Source organism: Raphanus sativus, chromosome 6, assembly GCF_000801105.2.
Source record: "Raphanus sativus cultivar WK10039 chromosome 6, ASM80110v3, whole genome shotgun sequence".
Lineage (NCBI taxonomy): Eukaryota > Viridiplantae > Streptophyta > Magnoliopsida > Brassicales > Brassicaceae > Raphanus > Raphanus sativus.
In genome coordinates this window covers 12,904,901-12,931,884 of record NC_079516.1, presented here as the reverse complement: position 1 = coordinate 12,931,884, position 26,984 = coordinate 12,904,901, and the positions used below count along the sequence as shown (strand labels likewise).

At 34.3% G+C, this 26,984-nt stretch overlaps 6 protein-coding genes and 1 pseudogene across 7 annotated transcripts; 6 read left to right on the top strand and 1 right to left on the bottom strand.

The window, feature by feature from the left end:
- Positions 1 to 3,042: 3,042 nt before the first annotated feature.
- Positions 3,043 to 5,409, top strand: LOC130495555 (AT-hook motif nuclear-localized protein 6-like; annotated as a pseudogene).
- A 309-nt stretch (positions 5,410 to 5,718) lies between these two features.
- Positions 5,719 to 7,561, top strand: LOC108807831 (protein GAMETE CELL DEFECTIVE 1, mitochondrial-like). The gene is made up of 3 exons (XM_018580075.2): positions 5,719 to 6,556; positions 6,724 to 6,913; positions 7,078 to 7,561. The coding sequence occupies exons 1-3, from the start codon at positions 5,805 to 5,807 to the stop codon at positions 7,438 to 7,440; spliced, it is 1,305 nt and encodes a 434-aa protein (XP_018435577.1). The 5' UTR covers positions 5,719 to 5,804; the 3' UTR covers positions 7,441 to 7,561.
- A 5,284-nt stretch (positions 7,562 to 12,845) lies between these two features.
- Positions 12,846 to 14,208, top strand: LOC108809757 (uncharacterized). Its single transcript, XM_018581905.2, has 2 exons — positions 12,846 to 13,003; positions 13,237 to 14,208. Exons 1-2 carry the CDS (start codon positions 12,947 to 12,949, stop codon positions 13,912 to 13,914), a joined length of 735 nt encoding a protein of 244 aa, XP_018437407.1. The 5' UTR covers positions 12,846 to 12,946; the 3' UTR covers positions 13,915 to 14,208.
- A 1,124-nt stretch (positions 14,209 to 15,332) lies between these two features.
- On the top strand, positions 15,333 to 17,353 carry LOC130496961 (chloride conductance regulatory protein ICln-like). Of its 2 annotated transcripts, none has more exons than XM_056989718.1 (7): positions 15,333 to 15,596; positions 15,675 to 15,798; positions 16,224 to 16,326; positions 16,480 to 16,539; positions 16,640 to 16,705; positions 16,790 to 16,887; positions 16,976 to 17,353. In XM_056989718.1, exons 1-7 carry the CDS (start codon positions 15,430 to 15,432, stop codon positions 17,045 to 17,047), a joined length of 690 nt encoding a protein of 229 aa, XP_056845698.1. In that variant the 5' UTR covers positions 15,333 to 15,429; the 3' UTR covers positions 17,048 to 17,353. The 2 variants fall into 2 exon arrangements, with proteins under 2 accessions (XP_056845698.1, XP_056845697.1); XM_056989717.1 differs by having other exon boundaries at positions 15,343 to 15,596; positions 16,637 to 16,705.
- Positions 17,354 to 17,607: 254 nt separating this feature from the next.
- Positions 17,608 to 18,416, top strand: LOC108810819 (pectinesterase inhibitor 11-like). The gene has a single exon (XM_018582897.2). The coding sequence runs from the start codon at positions 17,608 to 17,610 to the stop codon at positions 18,190 to 18,192; it is 585 nt and encodes a 194-aa protein (XP_018438399.1). The 3' UTR covers positions 18,193 to 18,416.
- A 2,792-nt stretch (positions 18,417 to 21,208) lies between these two features.
- On the top strand, positions 21,209 to 22,077 carry LOC108806596 (pectinesterase inhibitor 11). The gene has a single exon (XM_018578748.2). The coding sequence runs from the start codon at positions 21,277 to 21,279 to the stop codon at positions 21,880 to 21,882; it is 606 nt and encodes a 201-aa protein (XP_018434250.1). The 5' UTR covers positions 21,209 to 21,276; the 3' UTR covers positions 21,883 to 22,077.
- Positions 22,078 to 24,154: 2,077 nt separating this feature from the next.
- LOC108807830 (uncharacterized) lies at positions 24,155 to 26,873 on the bottom strand. Its single transcript, XM_018580073.2, has 3 exons — positions 26,006 to 26,873; positions 25,873 to 25,954; positions 24,155 to 24,308 (listed from the first exon to the last, which is right to left on the bottom strand). The coding sequence occupies exons 1-3, from the start codon at positions 26,871 to 26,873 to the stop codon at positions 24,155 to 24,157; spliced, it is 1,104 nt and encodes a 367-aa protein (XP_018435575.2).
- Positions 26,874 to 26,984: the final 111 nt, after the last annotated feature.

Below are 26,984 nucleotides of genomic sequence, written 5' to 3'. Positions count from 1 at the left end.
AAGCTATTTTCGTGGAGCTTAATCAAACAAAGTTGCAAAAAAATCCAATTTTAAGAAAAGTGATCGTCTTTACTTACATGGGCAAATGTTTGTCCTCAGCGAGGATGGCATTGTTCAACTTGATGTCTTATCTGTCACGATTACAAATGATAACTAACATTAGAAATCCAAAAAAAAAGGAACAAGCTTTACGCAAACGATGCAGATCCGAACAAAGAAAGAAGAGATAGGATCTGAGGAGGTTTCACTTACTTGTTGAGAAAGTCTTGGTCGATGACGGCAGAGACGTCGAGAAGTGGGTTTCCCATTCCCAGAGGATCCCACTGAATTCAGAAGAGGAAGCCATAGATGATGATGATGCTGCTGTGAGGAGAAAGAGATTGAGATCTGGTAATAGAGAGGAGGGAGACGAGACGATTAGAGGAGGGAAATGGAAGCGAAGAGAGGAGATGGAAGCGAAGGAGGAAGCGAAGGAGGAGATGGCACGTGGCTGCTAAGAGACGTCTGTTGTGTCCCTTAATTAACAAATGTTTGCTTCGTATTTTAGCTTTTTTGATTATTTTAAATGCTTTAATTACTAACATATCTATCTACCATACCCCAATAATGATGCTCTAATATCCCTACAATAATCTCTTATCAAGGTTCAATAACTCATGGAAAAGAAGTGAGAGAGGCCGGAACGAGTTTAGACTTGGACTTTGACTTGAGCTTAGATTTTGGTCTTGTTGGCTTTAGCCCACAAAAATATGTATTTTCTAAGTCTTTATATTATTGTTTATATATTATTTTTGTTTAGTTACCTATTAATATCTGTTCTGCAGGAGATCTCTCAATCCCATACATGATGCTAATGGCTTTACCTAGCTCTTTTTTTTGTTTGTTTTCTTTCCAGAAAAGGAAACTTTAAGAGTTGTGTATCCAACTTAGATAACATCTAAACTTTAGAGAAAAGATCTCCAATAACTGGACTTTAGGCCCATCCAACTTAGATAATTGCATTAAGATTCAGATGGTGTTCTCTACTTGTATGGACCACTTGGCCTCACTAGCTTTGGGCTTGTAACATTAGTTCTCTTCTGCTTTTGAATAGAATATTTTTTAGCAAAAAAAAAAACTTTAGAGTTGTGCAGTATGTGTACTTTTTCATGAGTTTCTATAATAAACCTTTCATTATCACCTTTGAGTCTAGAGGGAAAATGTTAGATTCACACATTTGTCAATTTATCTTCCTGCTGTGGTTTCCTTTGGCTATTCTACCTTTTGAGAAATCAATGGATTTTAGCCTGTTAGAGAATGTGCGTGAGAATGAAAGTCACTCTAGCAGCTAAACAAGACTATACAAGAAAGGTGGATTCATGGATTTTCAAAGCTATGCATTTACGTTCTGGAGTTAGTAGCATCATTATCTTGCATGGCAATGGCATCAATCTTTAGCCTGCAGTGCGAGACATCATTTAAGTAATGTGCATAAAGATCAGCAAAGAGAACATTTCAAAAAATGGGTTTATATGTTGGTTTAAGACTTACGTTTGAAGAGCGTTTCCTTTGCTTGCAGTGATGTTCTTAAACAAAATGCCTAATGCAGTAAACTCTGTTTTAACGCATGTGGGAGGATAAAAACTTTGGACTTGTAGATATCTGGAGATTAGTTATACCTTGAAGATGTTGAGACCTTGTCTGTAGTAAAACATTCAGACAACAGAACGGGTTGACCTTTTTTATAAAGACAAGTCTTGTAATGAAAAGAATCTTGTCCGAAAGTTTGAGCGTGTCTTGTTTCTCAAAAAAAAGTTTGCGTGTGTCTTACGCGAAGGAGGATAGTTTCCAGCAGATTCGAACAGAGCTCGTTTACTACAGTTTGGCGCGGATGTGGACGACGGTTGATCAGTAATCACACGTTTGTTTGTTTTTTTCAAAAAAAAATTGGTTCTTTAGTTTTAAAATTACACAAAGTAGACTCTATGTTTTAATAAAATGTTTCTCCCATCAATAAATCTTTTCGTATTTCCTAGATTCCTGATTTTTAGTAAACTTTATTCTTTAGTTTTAAAATTACACAAAGTAGACCCTATGTTTTAATAAAATGTTTCTCCCATCAATCAAATTTTCGTATACCTTAGATTCCTAAATTTTGGTAAATTTTTAGTAAAGTTTGTTCTTTAGTTTTAAAATTACACAAAGTAGACCCTAAATATTTCTCACACACCAATCAATTTTTTTTGTATTCATTAGATTCCTGATTTTTAGTAAACTTTATTCGTTACTCTATGCTATAACGTTGAATTTCGAATATATAAATCGGAAAATGAAAAAGGTGAAAGTTGATTTATGAATAAAAATTTAGAAATCAAAAGAGGGAAAACGCAAACAATTATACGAAAATTTAAGAGCACTCTTTGACTGTACCTTTTTTTTGTCAATGGCTGTAACCTAATATTGGATTGGAACAAGTGCATGAGTGAATCTAAAGATATGGATTATCTTGATAATTATTTTGGTCAAAGTGATTAACTTGAAAAAGACAAAGAGATTGTCAGAGACTCAAGAGATGGTATTCTTTTTCTCTACCTTTTTTCTCTTTTTGAATTTTCACTTTTTTTTTTCCATAGTTTTTATATATTTAAACTATATACAATTGAGTTTCCAAGATGGACGTTATCTTTCCCTAACTATTATATTAATTTCAAAATTAATTAATGTTTAATATTAAATGATACAACTGGCACACATAATATTTTATATATTTTCTGAATGTTCCCATTTTATTTTTTAGGTTCCATTTTTCTTTGCCAAAACCCAAAAATTCAGTCCTCTCCAGGAGGAAGTTATCTTCTTTCTCTCTAATTAAGAAAATTGGGGGATATTCATTTGAAATTTTTTGGGAAAATTTACAATTTCGGGTGAGATTGAGAGGTTCTTCCACTCACTTTTGCATTTTTTCTGCTACAGTGTTGTTTTCTGATGTTGAAAAGTAATCTCTAGAACTGTTAGCAAGTTTTTGATCTTTGATCCATTTGAGCTGTTTCAATGCAGAATCTATCGTTTGATTTTTGGGGATTGTGGCTGTAAAAAATGGAGGAGAAAGGTGGTATCAGTCCAAGTGGGGTCATCACAGTCAAGGGAGATGAAGAAGAGCTTTGGCATCAAGAACAGAGTTTCAACAAAACCCTAGCTTTCTTCAGTCCGTGGGACCTACGACTGTCGTGTCTCCTTCCCCTCCTCCGCCTCCAACCAACCACCGTGATTCCTTGCTCAGCTGCCGCAGCTCCACCGCCGTTGATCTCCAGCGCAGGGTCAGATCTGACGAAGAGGAAGAGAGGAAGGCCGAGGAAATACGCTCCAGATGGAACTCTGAACCCTAGTTATTTGAGACCAACAACACTCTCTCCAACTCCAATCTCATCTTCCATTCAATTCTCTGGAGATTACAATTATCATTCTAACTGGAAACGAGGAAAAGCTCAGCAGAAGCAGCAGCAACATGTTAATTTCATCAATAAATCTCACAAGTTTGAGTATGAGAACCCCAGGTAAAACTTTGCAATCTCTTTTTTTGTGTGTGTGTGTTGCATAGTTTTCAGTGAGATAGATCTGATGTGATCTGGTTTATTATCTGTTGATGTGATTTTAATGTGGATTTTTGAGATGTTGGGAAGTGGGACCAACAGAACTGGATTTTGCTGTGTACTTTTTTGTCTGAATAAGTTATACAAACAGACCAGTCAGAGACAGAGACAACAGAATCTGATGATGCTGGCCGTACAAAACAGAAAAATAAAAAGTAGAGAATAATATTCTGTCTTTTTATCTTTAGAAGATAAAAGAGTGTTTAGTTGTGTTTAATTGTTAAGTTGTTATCGCATAATCTCTAAGATATTTCATTAGCTTTGTTAAATCTGTTTTATTTATGTTTTTGAAAGTTTGAAACACTGATTTTTATGGATGATCAAGTTAGTTTGCTGATGATTAGAGTTTTTTAATTGCCTGATTGGTCAAAGTCAATACCATCTTATAAATTCTGTTTTATCTATTGCAGCTCCTCCTCCTCCTCCTGGACTCTCATGCTATGTGGGTGCAAATTTTACAACACATCAGTTTACTGTCAATGCTGGTGAGGTAATAAATTCCACAAAATAGTTTTTTTTTTCTCTGTCTTTCTTGTAGTCAAAGCTCTGATAACGGACTTTGTTTTGAGAATATTGTTTTCTTTTAATCAGGATGTAACGATGAAAGTTATGCCGTATTCGCAAGGATCTCGAGCTATCTGCATTCTTTCTGCAACTGGTTCCATCTCCAATGTCACACTTCGTCAATCTACCACTTCAGGTGGCACTCTTACATACGAGGTAAACCTAATGAACATGGAATCAAATTTCTCTATTTTCTTGATTCTTTGATTGTTTTTTTTTACAGTTCTTGAAACTATGTATTCTTTTTTCTTGGCTTAGGGTCTATTTGAGATACTTTCGCTATCTGGTTCTTTTATCCCTACTGAAAACAGAGGAACTAAAGGTCGGTCTGGCGGTATGAGCATTTCTTTAGCCGGACCAAATGGCAAAATCATCGGCGGTGGCCTTGCCGGTATGCTCATTGCAGCCAGTCCTGTCCAGGTAACACAATCTTGATCTTTTTTTTTTGAAAAAGAAATAAGAAAACATATCTACAGTTTCAAAGTATAGCTTAGGCTTTTACTTCTATGTAATCTCCTCTTTCATTTTAATGATATTAACATATTTTAGCAAAAAGAAAAATAGATTAGTTGCAGAAATTTCCTAAGAAGTATTATAACTTGTGACAGGTGATAATGGGAAGTTTCACTGTGATGCCTCAAGCAGAACATACGCAGAAGAAGAAACCTCAAATCATTGAGGCTTCTCCTCTTCCACAACGCCCACAACAACCTCCTACTTTCACCATGACCACCGTGAATTCCACTTCTACGGTGGTGGCCTCCGTAGAGGAGCCAAAACAACAAACCTACGGTGGTGGTATAATGAGACCAATGGCTCAAATGCCTTCTTCTTTCCACAAAGATAACTCATCTATGAACAATTTCACAACGGCTTATCATGGATACGGGAATATGAACACTAGTACTAACAAAGAAGAAGCTGACTTCGATAATGGTGGTGATGATGATTCCTGCGATACTAGGAGCCTATCTAATAATGGTCGAGCCATTCTCGGATTTTCTTGTGCAAAAAGTAAGGAACCTTAATGGGCAAAAATGATTTAGCTATTCTTTGCTTTGCTTTTTTTAGAGTGTTGTTTTAGATGTGGGCTTCTTTTTTCATGTGTGTTTTCTAGGGTATTTTTTTGTGATCGGTTTAGCTTCATTATGCTGAAATCATCGATTAAACTATGTTTTATGATCGAGGTTAAGATTTACTTTTTTGAGAATTTAAGATGCACTATTTTTGCATATGACATGGTTCTATAACTTTAATCTCAAAAATCTTTTCTAGTGATTCTTATGAAGTCAATATATAGCGCAATTCCAAAAATCTCTACATAATTTTCTTTCAGACAACATAAAGACAAAATCTATTAAAGGTTCAATGTTGTATACAAAATGAAGAGGAGTAGAAAAACTATAGACAACTATCTTGGTTATATTTGCAATAACTAAGGAAATAGAGGGGCTAAATCATGAATATAAAACAACTGATATGTCCCCTTATCCTAAAACCCTTAAACCCTTGTGGCCTCCGCTGATCTCGGGATCTTCGACTCTCCTTCTTCCTCGGGGACTTTTTTTTTTTACTTTGTTTGACCTTTGGTTAGGTTCAACTGATCTTTATATGTATAACCTCAGTAAGTTAATATCTTGCCTATCCTCGGTCTCTCTTAACCCTAGCACGAGAGCGTCTAGGTTCTTGCGTCAGAACGCTCCAAGAATCATTCAATCTTATAGAAACCGAGCATTCTCCGGGAGCTCAGGGTTCGATGGATTCGGAGACGACGACAACGGTTGGGACATCCCAACGGGAGAAGACTCGTCAGGTGGTGGCACAGGATCCGATGGTCTTGGTTGGGACAACAAGTCAATGTGGTCGACTGGTTTCACCACAGAACACTTCGATGGTGTCTCCGTTGGACGCAAGAAAGACACGAACCCTTCTTCCTCCGACAACACCGGTTCTGACTCAGGTGACGTGATGAGCAAGTTGGGACCGAGAGAAGTGGCTATGGTTAACGAGATGAACGAGTACGATGACTTGCTAAAAGAGATTGACCAAGATAACAAAGAGAGCAGGGCTTTTGTCGATGGGATCAAAAATAGGATGATGGAGATTAGCGTGTTGCTGAAGCAAGTGAGAGAGCCTGGAGCTAGAGGGTCTTATCTTAAGGACTCTGAGAAGACTGAGATGTATAGGTTGCATAAAGAGAATCCTGAGGTGTATACCGTTGAGAGGCTTGCTAAGGATTATAGGATCATGAGGCAGCGTGTTCACGCCATTCTTTTTCTTAAAGAAGATGAAGAAGAAGAGGAGAGAAAGCTTGGTCGTCCCTTGGATGATTCTGTTGAGCGTTTGCTTGATGAGTACCCTGAGTAAGTTCTTAACATGCCAAACAATTTTTTTTAATCCCCCAAGTAGTTTAGTTTTTTTTTTCATTTTTTATTTATCATAGATTATTGGTGTTCTAGTAACATTGTTAGTGAAAGATGTAGATACAATTATTTGGGGATAGGTTGCTGATATATATACCTCATTGTAGGTTCTTTGTTTCGCATGACCGGGAGTTTCATGTGGCCTCACTCAAGTACAAGCCCGGCTTCAAGGTCATGCCAGAAGGATGGGAGGGTACAACCAAGGATATAGATGAAGTCCATTATGAGATCTCAAAGAAAGAAGATGACATGCTTTATGAAGAATTCGTGCAGAGGTTTGAATTCAACAAAATGAAAGTAAGTCCTATCTTTTGGCCCATTGAATATTTTTGCATTAACTTAGCCAAACCATACTGCATTATAGTTCTATTGATAAAAGTTGTTACACGTTCTTTAATCATTTTTTTCTCATTGGTGATGGTAAAATATGCGTTCTCTTCTGGTCTCTTTCATTAAACCAGTGGAGAGGAGAAGTGAAGTGCCACAAGTACAGCAGACGACGTTCAACAGATGGGTGGAAAATCACGATTGAGAAATTGGGTCCTAGAGGAAAACGTGGAGCCGGAGGTGGCTGGAAGTTTGTGAGTCTTCCAGATGGATCAAGCCGGCCGCTCAACGAGATGGAGAAGGTTTACGTTAAGCGAGAAACCCCGCGTCGTCGCCGCAAGATCCTGGCAGTTTCCAAAGGAACTATATCAAAAGCCTGCAAAGCAAAGAAGTATATTACAAAAAGAATAGAGAAGTATCCTTGCAAAAAACGAAGGCCTAATTACTTCTTTAAGATATGGAAAAAGAATGTGCCACCACAGAATAGAAAAGGTTAATAAACATTTTTTAAAAAATTTAGAGATCTATACCTATATATATATTTTACTTCTTAAAATTTTGGGAATTAAAGCCAAAATTTCATAGGGTTGTACTGGCCTTGAAAAGGTCACAAGAAGATAATAATGATGATGAAAAGGCGAATAGATGATTTGAGAGAATGGTTTTGGCGTTTTTGGAGTCTTTCCTACCTTTACAACCTTCACCAACACACTTCTAGTCTGTTGTATATAGAAGTTTACTTAAATACTAGTGGAATTCACCATTGTCAACTCCTAAGAGCCAAGAGCCGCGATTAGCTCAGCCGGACAATTTTAAAAGTTAGAAACATTTTAGAACAAATATAAATAAAAATGTATGTTGACGATATTGAAACAATAAAACATCTATGTTTAGAGAAAACTTAGGAACTAATGCAAATGTTTCATTAGATTTTTGTCTAGGACCTACTATGGATGAGTGAGGAGGCGATGGCAAAGATGTCATCTTCTCTCCACAATGACGATTCAGCTATGAACAATTTCACAACGACCTTTCACGGGTACGAGAATATCAAAACGTAGATGAATATGACATATTTGCTTGCATTTCTAATCTATTTAGAAACTGAATTAAATCTAACATTTGCTTACAATTGTGACAACCAACAGAATACAGGAACACAATCATAAATAAACAAAAAAAAAGAAATACGTATGAGGTATGGCATATTGGCTTAAATCTATTTAGGATTGGAGTAAATCTAAAACAAAAAGAAAAAATCAGTTGCTAACATTCGTCTTCACCTATCCTCAGGTTGCAAGTATACTCTTTGTCCCTTTCTCTGTGTTGCTCTAAGCTTGTTTATTAGATAGTCACTAGATGTCCGATCTTCATTTTGTTTCAGCGCTCGACCGTTTGATCTTAACTAGAGAATCGCTAGATATGTTTAACCTTAGTAGAATCATTCCTCGTCTATCCACCGCTCCAAGATTCTTTCAACATCTACGTTCACTTTATAAAATAAAATAAAACAATCCATAATACTCCCTCCATTTCTTAAAGATTGTCGTTGTGACATTTTTCACACAGATTAAGAAAGTTGTTGAAATATATGTAAGTTGTAATTAATTATATCTCTTTGACCAATAGTATTTTAGATAAATAAAATTATTTATAAAATCAATGCAGTTTACAATTAATTTTCAGCTGAAAGTTAGTATAATTTACATTGAAATTGTAAAGTGACACTCTTTGTGTAACAATAAAATAAGCTCAGAGTGATACTTATTACTCCCTCTGTTTCATTATAAGTGTCGTTTTAGACTTGTGCACACGGATTAAGAAAGCATTTAATTTTGCATATTTTCAATATAAAAACATCATTACCGATACAATTCAACCAATAGAAAAATAAAATGGAGAATAAAGTTAATAAATTTTGCATTGAAACTCTAAAACGACACTTATTTTGCAACGAAAAAAATTCTCTAAAACGTCACTTAATATGAAACGGAGAGAGTATGAAACAGAGGGAGTATTAAAAGATGATGTCTCCTGGAATGGCCGCAGCAGAATCTGTACCCACTCGCTGTTCTCTATTGTTGTCTCCTCAACGTTATCCCAATCCCACGTTCTCGTTTTAAAGAAGTTTGTGTTTAGTTTTTATCAAACATTAATTGTTTATGTACTATTCATATTTTTGATCCCTACCTTTTAATTGGTTACTGCTATTTGTAAAAAAATCAAGATTTTATATAGTTCCAGCGTTATATACTGTATATCCCAGTGATTTTCATTTTGGTCGGAGAAAATCCATCTAATAAGACTTTTCTGATATATGTCGCGACGTTAGTCCAAGACAATTGATCATTCATGATTCATGTCTATGTCTACTGTTTTAGAATCCTCTACAATAATTGTAGTGCGCATCGAACTTCAATTATACGTACACAATTTTTTGAGAAATTACAGATATACGTACACATTACACATAAAGAGGGTGTACTATATAAGATAGTTTCTGCATATTTAATGTTGCATTATGTTTAAGAAAAAACTAGATCTTGACCCGCGCTTTAGAAGCGCGGAATATTTTATGATGAAAAATTTTATTAATAACTTAACAAATATTTTTGTAATTTTTAAAGAGTGTATTTAAAATATTTTTGCATTTGAATTAGTGTTTTTAAATCCAACCCGATTGTGATTATACCGGTTATTCCGAAGACCTGACAATTCAATTTAGATTTTAAAAATATTCATATTAAAAATCACAAAAATCCGAGACTAACCGATTGAACTGATGGATGACCGATATGTAATCTGATTTGATTTAAATTGTAATAATTTCATAATTTGTAATCTTATAATCCAAATTTTAAAGTTCATTATTTTGCAATTTATGAATTATGACGTTTCTACAAAATTTTAAAGAGAAAATGATAGATATAAAATAACAAAATTTAATAACTAAGATTAGTTACTAAAAATATTAGTTATTTTATAAAAATATATTGTTTGGAAACATTGATAGTAGTATAAAAATATATTGTTTGGAAACATTGATAGTAGTATAAAAATATATTGTTTGGAAACATTGATAGTATTATAAAGAAATAAGTATATTGTTTGGAAACATGAATAGTAGTATAAAGAAAGGAATATTAGTGATTTAATGTAGGTTTAACTATAAAGTATAAAAGTGTATTTAATTTAAAAACTTACAAAATAAATGTTAGGTCCAACGGAATGTTTCTGTTTTAATAAGATAGATGGCTTTACACATTTGAGGGATTTTACATATGATCACACAATCAAATTTTTTTAGCCATACAGACTGTTTTGGTAAATTTCCTTTATTTTCTTCATGATCTACAACTTCTAATTATTAAACAGTTTCGAGTTGTACTTGGACCAGAACATCTTGCAGTAATTTAAAATTTAAACCAGATCAAAATCTTTTGGACCAGTCAGTCTTGCAAAACCATCTCCAATATCCTTATCTTGATAAGGTATATAAAGCAATTATAATGACAGATTTATGAAACTAGTTTAAGTGGAAGAAAACATTATACATTGAAATATCTTTCATCACACAATGAAGATCATTGAAATGTCTTCGTCAATTGCAAGTACATGTCTCAGTAGACCCAAAACTATTCTAGCTTTTTTCTTCTGAATCATTTCTATCGGCATGGGGCGGTATGGCTCTTTGTGCATTTGGATTCAACCCATCCTTTACGATCCCTTTTGTACCTGCATCTCATTACTAGCTGTCGTACTTTAATTATATCAATTTAAAGGTACAATAAAATTTCTTTTATCAGATATAAATCCATTAAAAGTTGATAAGGGATGGTTTCTACGACAATATGAACTAGATCTTGATCCGCGCTTTGGAAGCGCGGAATATTTTATGATGAAAATTTTCACTAATAAGTTAATAAATATTTTGTTAATTTTTAAAGAGTGTGTATTTAAAATATTTTTGCATTTAAATTAGTGTTTTTAAATTCAACCCGATTGTGATTACACCGGTTAATCCGGAGATCTAACAGTTCAATTTAGGTTTTTAAAATATTCATATTAAAAAAATTACTACCCGAGACTAACCGATCGAACTGATGGATGACCGATATGTAATATAATTTGATTTAAATTATAATTTTTTCATTATTTGTAATCTTATAATCCAAATTTTAAAGTTTATTATTTTACAATTTATGAAATTATGACGTTTCTACAAAATTTTAAAAAGAAAATGATAGATATAAAATAACTAAGATTAATTATTGTATTGTTTGGAAACATTGATAGTAGTATAAAAAATATATTGTTTGGAAACAGTGATAGTAGTATAAAGAAATAAGTATATTGTTTGGAAACATGGATAGTAGTATAAAGAAATGAACATTAGTGATTAATGTAGGTTTAACTATAAAGTATAAAGGTGTATTTAATTTAAAAACTTACAAAATAAATGTTAAGTCCAATAGAATGTTTATGTTTTAATAAGATAGATAGTAGCCATTTGATGTTTATATATTATTCCTTTTGTTTTATAATAAGTGTTATTATAACAATTTTTTCTTGTTACATAAAAAATATCACTTACATTTTCAATACAAATTATACTTACTTTCAGGTGGAAATTAATAGTAAGCTGCATTAAATACTATTAATCATAGAAATGTAATTAATAGCAACTTATATATATTTCTGTCATTTTTAATTTGTGTTAAAAATGTTAAAGTGATACTCATATAGAATATAAATTAGATATATGTTTCAGCATTACTTATAGCTTACCATTAATTTCATGTCCTCGTTAGCACAATGATCAATGCATAGTTAGATTAAGTGTATATGAAGCTTCATGGAAACCCGTACGAGAGAGGACGGTCACTAGATCGTACAATTAAGAAATTAATATGTATACATATCAATTAATCTAAACCGTACGTTCTAACTAGTTTTGTGAAATCAAGAATCTAATCTTATAAGAGAAACTGTATGCTTGTTGTCAGAACAAACATGGACCCATGTTCTCTATGTCCCTAAGATGTGTATCGATTTCATTTACTTCTTTGTTGCACTATATTTTAAAATCTTTTATTTTATAGATTTTTATTTTTAATCTCATTGAGATCTCCATTGCCCCTGCTACATTAGACATTACAGCTCATTGATCCTTAAAATTCAAACTCTATTTTTCTTTCTAATTAATTAGTTAAATCTAATCATATTTGGGTAATAAGCGTTGAAATTATATATGCATATAAACTTAAATGAGATTATATCATTGTTAATGTTTTGTGTTTCTAAAGAGTAAAGATGCGTGTACACATGTTCAAACATCCAGACTAATGACCTAACATTTAATCCATGATTGCTTTTTCGAGCTTTATTGTTTGAACTTAGAACAATCATTATCATAAACTATGCGTATTTGAAACATAAACAACAAAAGTTGCAATATCATTAGTACAGTTACATGTGGTTTCTTTTCCCTTTACGTATATGTTGCCAGTAAAAATAAAAATAAATCTAGTTATGATTAAGATTTAGGAGGCACATCGCTAAAGTGGGTATTAATTATTAATTGACACTAAGAACAACCCTTGAACATAGTCTAATTCAATTTAGGGATCATAAGGAAAAGGAACATTAACAATGACAGTGGCTGATTAGTCTCTCGACAATGAGACAATCTGGTTTTTAATTATATCTATATATATGCATATACATATCATATTGTATACACGGATGTTGAATAGTATTACAACTTGACCAAAATAATTTTCTCATTCTCCGTCGACCTATTTAAATATATAAATAAAAAGAAAAGATTCATGAAACTGGACCAGCCTATTGAATCTTGTCCCATTCACAAATGTCCCAATATATAAATAAAGACCTTTCCCTCTAAACTTGAAACCCATCATTAACCACTTTAAAACCTTCTAAGCAAGAGGTTGAGAGAAATCCGATTTTCTTACTATAACTCAAATCAATTAAATAAAAATGGCTTTTTGGTCTGCTGAGAATGCCACTAAAGCCTACCTCACCACATTGAAAACGGTAAGAATTTATTTCTTTTTATATATTCTATCAGTTATAAGATATCTTATGATGAATTTTATCAGTATGGTTGAAGTTTCTATATATATTCTATATACTCTTATGGTTGAAGTTTTAATGAAAGTTTCAAAAAAAAAGGATATGGATCGATGTTAAAAAAAGATATTCAATATTTATCTACTTTTTCTTGAATCAATGTCACATTTTGACATATATATATATCCATTTTGCAGGATCAAAGAACAAAAGAACCAAACGTGGCTGAATTCATATCGGCTCTAGCCGCGGGAAATAACGCAAGAAAGATCGCCGTGGCTTGTGCCGGAGCAGCAAACGCTGACATACTCGCTGCCCTAATCGCTGCGGCTAATCAAACGCGCGGTCAAGTGGTATGCGTTTTACGTGGCATCGAAGAACTCATCATATCCAAGAAAATGTTGGAACCATCAGAGATTCATCATATACAATTCGTAGTCGGAGAATCTAATGACAACGCTCTAATTAGTGACCATTTCGGAGAAGCTGATTTCGTCCTCGTTGATTGTAACATCAAGAACCACCAAGATATCGTTAGAAAGATCGTTAATCACCACGAAGAAAACGCAAGAAACGGCGGTGGAAGCGGTGCGGCGGTTGTGGTGGGTTATAACGCGTTTTCGAGAGGATCTTGGAGGTTTAGCGATGGGAGGAAAACGCAGTTTTTGCCTATAGGTGAAGGGTTGCTGGTGACAAGGGTCAACGATGATGGTAACTATAACCAGAAGATGGTGAAAAAAAACAATGATGATCATCATCAGCACCATGACCATGTGAGAAAGAGTCATTGGGTGGTGAAAGTCGATAAGTGCACAGGAGAGGAGCATGTGTTTAGGGTAAGGGTTCCACGAGGAGAAGCCATTATTGAAGCTTAAATTAGATCTTTTATATTATTGGACAGTTTAGAGAAAAAATCACCTCTGTGATGACGAGTGAGAGTAGTAAGAAGATTAGTTATTTGGTACAAGTGATTAAAAAGAGTTTTGATTGCGTAAGTCTTTTTAATTTATTTAAGAACTTTTTGTGCACTAAAAACTTTTTTTCTTTTTTTTCAAGTGTGAATATACATGAAGAGTTGTGTTCGTTTTTAGTTTCTTTTCTCATTTTGGATTTTACTTTTGTCTTTTCGTGAGCATGTACAAACATTATGAATTATTTATGATTCTTCAGATTTTGGATTTTAGCAAATAAACTATTAAAAAATGCACTTGCACCATCGAGAAGATGGCATCTGAGACCAATATTAATTAGTTAAGGTTTACTTCTACAGCTATGAAAGTTTTATCTTATTATATAATGTCTTCAAAATAGATGTGGATGTTTATGGCCTACTATATATGTATGTGTATTAGAGCATTAATATTGGGGCTGCCCTTAAAAGAGAAAGGAAGAGGACCGAGGCAAAAAATGAAGGAAAAACCTTTGTATAAGGACAGTTCTTACATAACCTTTACACATTCATGACCAAAAAAAAAAAAGATTGGAAACTTTATTGGAAGGACACCAATAATGATGGTCTTAGCTCGATTTTTGGTTCCCAGTCAAGTTGACTCAAATATACGGTCAAAGCTTAAATGATAGTACATTTTAAGATATAGGATTTAAATTCTCATGAAACTACATTTTATAACTCATGGATATGAAATAAGCCTTGTACTACAAACTGGGAGACATTCAAGATATTTTCTTCTTTGAATTAGACATTGCGTTTAGGATGTTATTAAAGATATATAGTTTTGAGTTTGTGTGTCAATACATATCACAATGGATCATTCATTATTGGCTGCATTGTCACAATCTGCAAGACAACAAACGATCACGAACGACCCATTACCTTGCCCACCCCCATTTCCCTTATCCATCATCCATCACTCTACAAGAAAATGACATTTATATTCTCACACACACACACATAGCTTCCGTCCCATGGTAATTTAAATGTCTCTGTATAACATAAATTGTAAAAATAATTCTCAGTATATGTCAAAAACTTTTGAATATTTATAAATCAAACGAAAGTCGCTACATATGTATCATAAATTTAATCAAAAAAATATCAGATAACAAAACATCAAAAGTTCAAAACCAACTTCAGTTATAAAAAAAATATATGCAAGATTACATTGAAGTAAATTTAAAGAAACAATTTTATTGACCCCCAAAAAAGGTTGTTGGTAAAGAAATGGACCACATACGCACAGTATCAAAAGAAGCCAACAAAGAAATCCCATTAAATAAATGAGCTCAATCTATTCATTTATCAAATCATGGGCTTTTTCTAACCAAGCCCAGTTTCTCAAAAAGGCCCAGTAATGTTCCTTCATCAAACCAAACAGAAGGAGAAACGATGATTCTCTTGAGAAAATAAACCCTAAGAAAAACCCTTGGCCATGGTGGTTGGTGGTCTGAGAGAGTTCGCGCTCAGAAGAAGCGGAGATGGCTCACCAGCTCTGGACGAGTCTAACGGCGAGGAGCTTATGCACGTGCAGCCCTCAGTCGCCGTCGCTCTCGGCAGCCGCTCCGTCGAGTCTCCCGGAACTCTCTACATCACTTCCAGGTGAAAAAAAGATCACTCGGAATTAGATTGATAGCTTGCGGAGAACGGTTAACAGAGTGTTTTTGATTTGATTTTCAGGAAACTGATTTGGCTGAGTGATGTAGACGTGGCGAAAGGCTACGCCGTGGATTTCTTGTCGATATCGCTTCACGCGGTTTCTAGAGATCCACAAACTTATTCATCTCCTTGTATTTATACTCAGGTTCTGATCAAGGGCCTGATCTTAGATTTTGGCGGTTATTGTAAACATTTATTAAGATTTTTAAATAAATAAATAAAAAATCGTAATTTTGAAGTTTATTTCTATGTATATAATCTCTAAAAAATTGGAATCCAAAGCTAATAATGCTTTTTGTGTCTGTGCTTTGTCTTCTTTTAATTTTCTTTGTTTTAAGTTTTTTTTTGGTTCTGAATATTTTTAATGGATATAACCTTCACGAGATTTTGGCGGTTATTGTAAACATTTATTAAGATTTTTAAATAAATAAATAAAAAATCGTAATTTTGAAGTTTATTTCTATGTATATAATCTCTGAAAAATTTGGAATCCAATGCTTTTTGTGTCTGTGCTTTGTCTTCTTTTAATTTTCTTTGTTTTAAGTTTTTTTTTTGGTTCTGTTTTTGAAGATTGAAGTTGTAGAAGATGATGAGGATGATACAGAGTCCGCTGGAGTGTTGGAATTGTCTAAGATCAGAGAGATGAGGCTTGTTCCTTCAGATGCTACCCAATGTGAGTTTTTTATGTGGCATTCTTAAGAGCTTAGTTTGAATCGGTTAGGACCAGGACCGGCTCTGGTTAGGACGTAACTCTTTGTTTCTATCATTGCAAGAGTCTTTGGTGCTAAGCAGACATTTACATTTGTGTCTTGTGTCTCATTGACAGTGGATACTCTGTTTGATGTGTTCTGCGAATGTGCTGAGCTGAATCCAGAACCAGTTGAAGGTAAACACATAAATATACAACCATTGTTACTAGTGTTAAATGCAATTTTTTGGTTTCCCTAGCCAGTTACATGTTCGTTTCATTGTATCTTTTTCAGAAGAAGAAGAAGAAGAAAGTGGACATAACTGGGTGTTTAGTGCTGATCAGATGGTTGTTGGTGGTGGAGGTAATGTTTGAGACCAAACTCAAGAGTTCAATGTTCATCTTGAATAATTGTATGTAAGAAATGTGATATATGTGGTGTAACCAGGGGAAGAAGATGCAGAATGGCAAATATCTCAGAGCCCGACGAGTGTGATTGGTCATTCCAATGGAGGAGATGAAAGCATTGCTCAGCCTATGCTCGAGGTAATATAAATAAATAAAAAAACTGATTTTCCTGATTTATTGGATTGTTTGTTTATGTTAAAGCTAATTTAATTGACGCATACTGCAGCTCCGGATCAATGATCAGAGGTTTGATGATGCTGAAGAGATGGTTCATGAAAGCGAGACCAAAGATCACTAATTTGTTAAAACAATGTACTCTAAATCCCAGAGTTGTTTCCTATGTTTGAAACAATGTTGTATCTGTCTGTGTTCTTTAAAGTTTATGTGCTTTGTTAAATATGAGCTGAGATGCTCATCTTGTCATCTCTCTCATTAATCATTACTCGTTGAAGAACCAGAACGTATAAGCATGAGCCTAACATCCGTGCTTAATTTCATCAGTTTACAATTATTATGGTGTTGCTGCTACTTGCAAGCATTACCTGTAACTGCAAGGGTTTTTTTTGTTTGACAATTCATGTCTATGAAATAATAGCTTCTATGTAATTGTATAAATTAGTTTGAGTTATATATGTGCAAGTATGTATCGTCTATTGGTCCGATCGGATCCGGTAATGTGATTGTAATTTACTAATATTAGCATTAGTATATTTCCTCACGATGATTGGTCGTATTTTTCTATATTAGTTGGAGAAGATTAACATAATATACATATATATTAACACTTCAACCTCAAAGTCTTTCCTATTCAAACCTAATAAGTCTCTAACTCCCAAGAAACTCAACATGCCAATACCAATGGCAAAACACTACAAAGTTCTCTTTCTAGTCCTCTCCATCTCCTACCTCTTCTCAGGGGAGCTCACTGCCGCCGCCACAGAGACTACCACCACCAAAAAGGCCCTAAGCTTCATCAAATCCTCTTGCAAAACCACAACGTACCGATCCTTGTGCGTCCACTCTCTCTCCACTTATGCCAATACGATCCAAACAAACCCTCAACGCCTCATAAAAACCGCTTTATCAGTGACCATGAAACACGCCCAGTCCACCAAGCTCTTAGCCTCGCACCTAAAGAATAGCCAGTTCCGGACCCTTCAGGACTGTGCACCGAGCCCGGACGTTTACACTACTGACCGTCTGACCGAAGCGATCCTGGAGCTGAAGCTTTCTGACAGTGAGAGTGGTCAAAGTCAGTTTTTGTTTCACGTGAGCAAGGCGCAAGCGTTGTTCATTTCGGCTTCGGATGACTGGGAGGTGGAGAACACTTGCTCAGGCCGGTTCTCGAGGACGACGAAGTCAGTCCAAGCACGGCTAGTTAACTTGCGCAAGGAAACAAGCAATGTCATGTCTTTGTTTAATGCATTTGCTAAGGAGCACTAGTGGTTACGACTTCTTTTGTTTAGCGAAAACATCCTCAACATATGCTGATTTGGCATGAGAAGAACAGTAATAAAGTACTCTTGAAAGGAAACACGAGCTAGGAATCCTAGGTAAAAAAAAATGTTTTTATTTTTTACACAACATGCATACTCATATTCGATTTTACATGTTCTTTGGGAACTTTTCTACCTATATGTAAACCTCGGGAATGTTAAAAATAAATAAATGGGAAGTGATATTGATCAAAAAGAAAAATAGGAAATGTCAAGAAAATCGTATGCTAATGTAATACTATCAGATGTTTTGATTTCGTTCTCAGAGCGTGACATGCCATGAAAGCCTATAAAATCTTTTAGGTTTCTATATATTGGACAATAAGTGATTGTAGTGAAAAGTATAATCAAAAGGTTCCTCGACTCATCAGTGTACGACCTTGCCAACTATTACTCAACAACCAGAACATGACAAGATTTGCATACTAGAAGTAGAAGAGGAGAGACAGTATTACGAACCAAACAAGAGAATTACAGGCTTCACCGAGTGATCTTGGGTCATATAAATACTAATGGGCCTCTATCGAGTGAAGTCTCCGACTTGTTAACTTGTTACAAACTACAATCATTTCCACTTCCACTTACTAATTTATTCCAAAACTAATACTTTCCATCTGTTTTTTTTCCTGTCTTCTCAAAATGTTACAATTTTACTAAAATTTCAACTCAGTCCATAGAGATCCAAGACAGTAAAAAAATTTCATGTATCGGAATATGATGAACGGCAACACTTTTTGTCAACACATCGTTAAAGACGTTTATTTAAAAAGAAGATTTTTAAACCTCCAACAATTGAAAACGTATGAAGCCTCTTGAGGAACAAGAAGCTTCATACTCAGCAGTTCCGATCTGCTGACGTACTGTTAAAGCTCATCACCCGACAGATCATTGATTGCCTCCTTGCTTACAGATACAATTTTCTGACGGTAGCTTCTGGTTACATGCAAACTTGGCTTTCAACGGAGACTAGATGAGAAGAATTAGATCGTGAATGTGAATTCTTACTTACTTGGGCTCGTCATGGGCTTCTGATATTATAATATGGATTTATGGGTTATAACTATAGGTGGGACTAGTCGCACAAAAAAAAACTACGGGTGAGACTAAAACCATGTATATATGCATGGGTCGTAAAACATTTGCCTGGTGGACATGATCGCTCATCCTACTGACTGGCCGACCTTTATCTCTGGGCTAGTCGCTTTCCAGCTTCTAAAAACTAATTTCTCGGAGTTCAGTATTGCCCACATACCGAGAACTAAAAACCTACGTACAGATTTCCTCGCCAAAAAAGTGAGAATGAGTGGTGTTTTTTTTTTCCATATAGATCAGATTCAACCGGACATAGTGTTTCTTAGGAACGTCTCAAGAAGACCGACTACCACTTGATCTTAGCATGGGCATCGACAAAAAAAATAAAAATAATATATAAGCCTTAAGTCAAAGAAACAATTGAAAAACGTAACCATAAAATAAGATATTATGTATGGCCTTATTACGCGGAGAGGATGGTACGACGGTCCATTTGACCCAGTAATTAGTCTGGCTCACGTTCATAGATCACATGCTGAGACGAGAATTATTGTTCAGTTGTTTTATTTGCATTTTATTATGCCTTATTTGTGGGATTCTCCTTATTTTCGTTCTCGTCGTGTCCTCCTCTTCCCTCAATTATTTTCTCAATGAATGACCCACTCAACAATAATCTATTTCAACAGTGAAGATATATGTATTGTTTTTAGGGGAGTACGGAAAGATCAAAAATTATATGTCGGTAGGCTATCTAAGTCATTTCTGTTTTACATAATAAGAAAATACATTATAAATTACCAGTTTCATTTTATAGATAAATATATATTGATCACAAACTACATATTTGAAACCTAGCTGCCATAGTGAAATATATACATATAATAAATTAAGTACGATTATTATTTATTATATTGTTATATTTGGAGTGATTGACGGGAAAATATATTTTAGCGGGATGCTTTGTTGGGGATAACTTTGTTTATTGCCGCCATTTGATAATTAGTGTCCTAATTTTATTACCTAACATTCATCCGAACGTTAAAAACACTAATGTGATAATTTGATTGGGAGAGTTAGTTATGAGCGTAGATGTTGTTCGATGTTGACAAAAATTAATAATGTGCGAACTCAATAAAACAATATTCTCTTGTATTTTACTACGGGTTGATTGGTGCGATTCCTTTATCACTATATTTTGCTCCCTTCTTTATTTGAATAAAAACGACAGATGTTTATCTCTACTCGTCTCCGATTATGTTATTATATATATGCTTTGATATTTCATGTTATGATATGGACCGACGTTAAAGTGGACCCCGACATTATTTTTATATGAGAAAAAATGCAGACCAGAATATCAAAAGTATTCGGGTCATTTCCCATTCCAGCTAATTATTGAGCCCCACCCCTGACCGTGCCCCCGTCTCTGCTCCCCGTGTTTATGTAACGGTATCATTCAGGCCTCTGGATCTGATTGGTTTCACATGTAACGGTGGTCGGTAGATTGACAATAGCTACAGTATATGATTTCAGCTTAAGTGTTGATTTTATTAGATTTCAACAACTCAATAAGAGTATTGAATCCTAATTTAGGTTCAATTTCCATTCATGTTAGTAGTAAGAAAAATAAAACATATGGTAGAAAAGTAAAATACAATCTATTTTTATAAATGTAGTGGGTTAGTGGGTAGGTTATTCTTTTATTCCGTTCAGGTTTTTTTTGTCTTTGCGGTTTCAATACTGATTACTTCTGTTTCATGATCCATCAATAAGATTAATTAATTTCACCTGTCTGAACATAGTCCTAGAATATAAAAGTCTAATCTACTGTTTGTTTTCCAGTTTACACTGCTTTTTTAATGTTTCACTGTGTGTTACCAACAGTATCATAAATAAACCCTAATTGTACCCACTATAAATATTCAACCCCAGCTCATTCTTCTCCACACAAACTCAACTATCTCACCCATTCTCTCTATCTCTCTCACAAGAAACAACAATGGCAAAACTATATCAAACTCTCTTTCTAATCCTCTCAATCTCCTACTTCTTCTCGCTGGAGCTCACCGCAGCCTCACCTGCCGGAGCTTCCAACAAAGCAGTGAACTTCATCCAATCCTCTTGCAAAACCACCACATACCCAAACGTGTGCTTCCGTTCCTTATCCGCCTACGCAAACGCCATCCAAACAAGCCCTCAACGCTTAGCCGAGACCGCTCTAGCCGTTACCCTAAGCCGAGTCCAATCCACGAAGCTCTTTGTCTCGCGTCTGACGCGTTTCAAGACCCTTAAGAAGCGTGAGGTTGAAGCCGTCAAGGACTGCGTCGAGGAGATCAATGATACCATCGAACGTTTGACCAAGTCGGTCCAAGAGATGAAGCTATGTGCTAGTGCCAAGAATCAAGAACAGTTTGCGTTCCACATGAGTAATGCTCAGACTTGGACTAGTGCTGCTTTGACTGATGAGAACACTTGCTCCGATGGGTTCTCGGGTCGATTTATGGATGGACGGATCAAGAACTCGGTTCGGGCTAGAATCGTTAACATGGGCCAGGAAACCAGCAACGCATTGTCCTTGATTAATGCATATGGTAAAAAGTACTAATTTTCAAATTAGTACTTAAGAAATGTTTTATTTCATGTACCATCTCAAATATATATATATATATATAAATAGTAATGTATGGCTAAGAGTTTAATGTGATATATATTATATATGTCGATTTTGTTAGATTATTTTCTTATGTGTTCAAGTGTATTTTGAGCTATGCAAGTTGAAGCAGATGTGCTTTTTATTTTATTGCCGTAAAGAAAAATGGTAGACTAATACAGTTGATAACCATAATGGTTAATTATTAAAAAGGACAAGTTACCCAGACAATCTTTCTCCCTTTCACACACGTTACTTTCTTTGAGGCAAGTTGGGCACACATTTTCATGTTTTTACATAAGCTTTTTCTTTTTTTGTGTGTAACACTACAGCCTAACTACATCATCTTTTTTCCAAACCAAGAAAAAGAAACGAGAAAATAGTCATGCTTAATGTGAAAAAAAAAAACTCAAGTGAAGATAAACTGTCTTGCTTTTATCAAATATATTTAATGGCCTTTTCTTACTTTATGATGTAAAATGGCAGACCAACTGCTTCAGTTGTTAGATTTCATTTTTCACATCGAGTCTATCTTACACACTTCACAGTCAAAAGTCAAAACTGTCTTTTTTAAAGGTTTACAAGTTGTTTTAAAGGATAGATGCAATTTATTACTGGTATAGTACATCGCATTTACAACGTACTGTATCACTCTTAAAAGAGTAACAAAACTAAAGTGTCTGATTCTGGTTAAGCATTTTCAACAAACCCGGTTTAGTACAATTCAATAAAGATCTTCCAAACTGAACCATAATATATACCAAACAACGCAGGAGCTTCTCTCAATTTCTTTTTAAGAAGAGCTTCTCTAAGGTTCATCTCTTCGCACAAAACATAAATCAACCAAGCGTGGCAGAATTTCTAATTCATCTCTATTTTTACTTTTATAATACTCCCTCCGTTTCATAATAGTTGATGTTTTAGAAGAATAATTTTGTTTCAAATTAGATGAAGTTTTGAGATTTTAAAGTTACTTTAATTTTATTGGAAACTGTTCAACCAATTAGGTTTTACATTCTTTTTGGTTATTGGTTAATTGATTTTAAAACTATATCTTTAAAATATTTTTTATTAAAGAAATATAGTTTTCTTAATCTTTGTGCACTAGAGTAAAACATCAAGTATTATGAAACGGAGGGAGTAGTATTTAGAAATAAAAACATTCTAACTCATCTCTATTTTTTTCTTTAAAATAAAAACTGCTATATTTTATTTACTTATAAAAGAAAAAATATTACTTTTATATTTTATTTTCTATTTAAGATTTCTATTTTATAGAAACACATTGGAGAAAAATCCATATTTATAATAATATTTTTTTATTTTAGAGATAAAAATAAATAAATATATTGAGACGGTCTAAGAACATTTCCAGTGTAAATTTTTTTCTCTCTAAAATAGGATAAAAATAAATATAAAATAAAATGTTCAATCCCTATTATTTTTTACTCTATAATGAAATAATGAACAAAAAAAATTACTTCATTTATGCAGTAAATTTTATTACGAAATTAGATATGAAGTTGAATTAAAACAATCTTTATTCCATACTTTATTTTACTCCATTTTAGAATAAAAATGAAGCAGGCCAGAAATACCCTAACTAATCAAACTAGGCCAAAAAGCAAGAGCAGCCATATCTTTAATTGATCATTTAACCGTTTCTATGGTCAATATGGAGTAACAGAGACATTGAAGCAGCGTTTCGTAATCATAAGAGTATCTATTCGGATAAATATCACTCTTCTACATTTCTATATCAGAGCCAAACATCAACAGATCTTTCACTTTCACATAAACTCTTAAGAAGAGAGGACTGATACTATAAGATGTATCTGAAGAAGACGTTGAAGAAGCTTTTCTTTGCCAGGCTCAACATAACTTGTCTCCTCCTCTTACGTGCGTGCCATAACTCTCCATATATTAAGCAGTATGATGTCGCGGCATGATCATGCTTAATCTCCTTTCCTCCCATTAAACCTAACAATTAAAAGAAAACTTGAAGTCTCTTTTAATCAAGAAATGACCGATGAGCGAAGTATACATCACAACATTTGGAGATTAGCGGTCTCCAAGCATCTTGTCTAGCTACTAACATCCTTTCTCGACCATGCACGTTTTCACAAACCCGCTTATCAATACCGTGTAGGTAAAAGAGTTAGACCGGACAAAATGTTTGACAACTTCTTCTCAATTATTGTATTTCTCGCATAAATATTGACTATAATCATGTAAGCGATCTCATCAGAGCCGCACTGCCATTGTCATATCTGTCCTTGCAATATTCTTTCACCATACAAGTGTACATGACCTTATCTACAAAGTAACCGTCAGCTTCTATGTCATCAAACATAACCTCTGCTTCAGAAGCACATCTTCTTCTATAAAAACCGTAAAAGAAAGAATTGTATAGATTAATTGGCAGAGGTATTCTTGTCATCTCACATAGAGTTTCTAACTTCAAAACTGCATCATCCAAGTGACCATGACCGCACAATCCTTTAAACAATCTCTTACGACACCAAATCCATAAAACATGACATTTCAATTGGCCCAAGCTACACTTTTTTTTTAATATTTCCCAAATTTATATTACTAGTTTCTTCTTCTTATCAAATCTGTGTGAATATTATATAAACTGTCATAATTTGTTTTTTTGACATCAAAAGCTACATAATCTTATTAAGAGGATTATAACCAAGTGGTTAATTTAAAATGATTATTAATACAATCGATTTCATATTAAATGAAGTACAATCATTTTCCTGCCCTTTATTTGTTCTAATTTCGTAGTCATATGCATTAATAGCTATAACCTATCATTTTTATTAAGCATTTGAGGTGACTCTACTAAAACAAGAGTCAATGATAAGAAAATGAAAGATTTCTGCATAATAATTTAGCATTAGGTGGGAACGTTGACAAATTGTGGAGGAAACGTATTCACAAAGTGCAAATATATTTAGCACTGAAATAAGGTATGATTATTTTTGGTAAATACACTCGAGCTTGTTTTTAAGGGATAATTATATTGTTTACCACTCTTGCGCACGGGTGATTCTTTTATACTTTAATGTAGGATCTAACTCTCTTGTACTCCAAGACAGAAACTTTGATTGGTTTAATGCTTGCAAATAAAAGAAGAACATTTCACCGTTTACGAAAATGCTGCAATAATTTTCTTCATTTATACTATTTGATGCATGACAATAACATGATTGTCGAATAAAAATCAGTAAGTAATATCATGCCAACATTGCATTGCAACAAAAGGGTTAATCAATAGACTAGAATAAAGGGTCAATCATGCGTACTCTAAGAGCACCATTATCCCAAATACCCTAATGGGTCTTTTAATTTGTTTTTATTGTATTTAATGAGTTAATTGTGGTAAAAGAGTTGATTAAGAACCTTAAGATTTTTTCCACCTCCATTGCAAATCTCTTATTTTAGGGTTCTTAAAAAAATTGAAAAAAATTATTTTTAAAATAAAATTTATTTTTGTTACATAAAACATAATAAAAGAGAAGACAACATTTTTAAACATACATTATTAAATTAAAACATGAAAACAAAGATTAGTAAAATATAGGAGAACAATTTGAAAGAAGCATCCGGGATCAGTTGTCGTCTTCATCTCATCCAAATTTATTCCATATATGTTCAACCAAATTGTTTTTCAGATGTTGATGCATTTGTGTATCACGAATACTTGTCTCAACATCCATCTGGTTTGCGAAACTTTGAGGGGCACCTGTATAAAACGTGTGATCGACATGTGAAGTTCTGTTGTCTTCGTCTTGCGTGAACTCTGCATTATTTTCTAGATTGTATCCACTTCGTTCATCTTCTACTATCATATTATGGAGTATGATACATGTCATCATAATATTCCAAATTTTGTTTTTATCCCAAAACAGCACTGGATTTTTAACAATGGCAAACCGAGCTTGCAAGACTCCAAAAGCACGCTCGATATCTTTCCGAGTGCCTTCTTGACGTTGAGCAAATAAAACTGCTTTCGGTCCTTGTGGTAAAGGAATAGATTGGATAAAAGTTGCCTATTTCGGATAAATACCATCGGTAAGATAGTAAAGCATATGATACTCGTTTCCATTGACAGAGAAAGTGACATTCGGAGTTTGACCATGTATTACGTCATAAAAAACAGGCGAACGTTCAAGAACATTGATATCATTTAAAGTACCTGGAGCTCCAAAAAACGCATGCCATATCCAGAGATCAAATGAAGCAACCGCCTCTAAAACGATTGTTGGTTTAGCCGAACCACGAGAGTATTGCCCTTTCCAAGCAAAGGGACAATTCTTCCACCGCCAATGCATACAATCGATGCTTCCTATCATCCCGGGAAATCCACGATACTCTCCAGCATCGAGTAGACGTTGAAGATCAGCCGGCGTTGGTCTTCTTAGGTATTGATCGCCGAACAAAGATATAATTCCTTCCGCAAATTTTTCCACACATAACCGAGTTGTTGATTCAGCGAGCCGGAGGTATTCATCGACCGTATCAGCCGCAGAACCATATGCCAAGACACGAATGGCTGCAGTACACTTTTGAAGGGGAGAGAGACTAATCCTTCCGAGGGCATCGCGCTTTTCCCGAAAATATTCAACATCGGTGGAGAGTCGATCAACAATGCGCATGAACAATGGCATGTTCATTCTAAAACGTCGGCGGAACATATTTTCTTTATACGTTGGAGTTTCACTAAAATAATCATTCCATAAAAGAATATGCCCTTCTTCACGATGTCTTTCGATGTAAGCTCGTTTTTTTCTTGCATTTCTTCGTGCTTCTTGATCATTACGAATGGTTAGATTCTCCATGACTTGATCAAAACGTTTATCAAACGCAGCATCAAATGCATCATCAAATGCATCATCAAATGCATCATCTAAATTATTTTGAGAAGAAGAAGTCATATATGGTGATTAAAAAATTTTTAGAAGAGAAGATAAAGATGGTTGTGGTGTTTGAAAAATAGAAGATGAGTTTGTTGTTGCGTTGGATATAGAGAGAAGATGAATTTGTTG

Excerpts from the sequence above, each read along its gene's own strand:
- LOC108810819 (XM_018582897.2), top strand. The coding sequence starts at position 17,608 with ATGGCAAAACACTACAAAGTTCTCTTTCTAGTCCTCTCCATCTCCTAC.
- LOC108806596 (XM_018578748.2), top strand. The coding sequence starts at position 21,277 with ATGGCAAAACTATATCAAACTCTCTTTCTAATCCTCTCAATCTCCTAC.
- LOC108807831 (XM_018580075.2), top strand. The coding sequence starts at position 5,805 with ATGTATAACCTCAGTAAGTTAATATCTTGCCTATCCTCGGTCTCTCTT. Across the intron at positions 6,557-6,723 it reads TTGCTTGATGAGTACCCTGA|GTTCTTTGTTTCGCATGACC; the intron begins GTAAGTTCTTAA and ends ACCTCATTGTAG. Across the intron at positions 6,914-7,077 it reads TTGAATTCAACAAAATGAAA|TGGAGAGGAGAAGTGAAGTG; the intron begins GTAAGTCCTATC and ends TCATTAAACCAG.
- LOC130496961 (XM_056989717.1), top strand. The coding sequence starts at position 15,430 with ATGGTGGTTGGTGGTCTGAGAGAGTTCGCGCTCAGAAGAAGCGGAGAT. Across the intron at positions 15,597-15,674 it reads ACTCTCTACATCACTTCCAG|GAAACTGATTTGGCTGAGTG; the intron begins GTGAAAAAAAGA and ends TTTGATTTTCAG. Across the intron at positions 16,706-16,789 it reads GATGGTTGTTGGTGGTGGAG|GGGAAGAAGATGCAGAATGG; the intron begins GTAATGTTTGAG and ends TGGTGTAACCAG.
- LOC108807830 (XM_018580073.2), bottom strand. The coding sequence starts at position 26,873 with ATGACTTCTTCTTCTCAAAATAATTTAGATGATGCATTTGATGATGCA. Across the intron at positions 25,955-26,005 it reads GCTTTACTATCTTACCGATG|GACCGAAAGCAGTTTTATTT; the intron begins GTATTTATCCGA and ends CTTTACCACAAG. Across the intron at positions 24,309-25,872 it reads TTTGGAGTCTTGCAAGCTCG|AAGAAGATGTGCTTCTGAAG; the intron begins GTTTGCCATTGT and ends CGGTTTTTATAG.
- LOC108809757 (XM_018581905.2), top strand. The coding sequence starts at position 12,947 with ATGGCTTTTTGGTCTGCTGAGAATGCCACTAAAGCCTACCTCACCACA. Across the intron at positions 13,004-13,236 it reads ACCTCACCACATTGAAAACG|GATCAAAGAACAAAAGAACC; the intron begins GTAAGAATTTAT and ends TCCATTTTGCAG.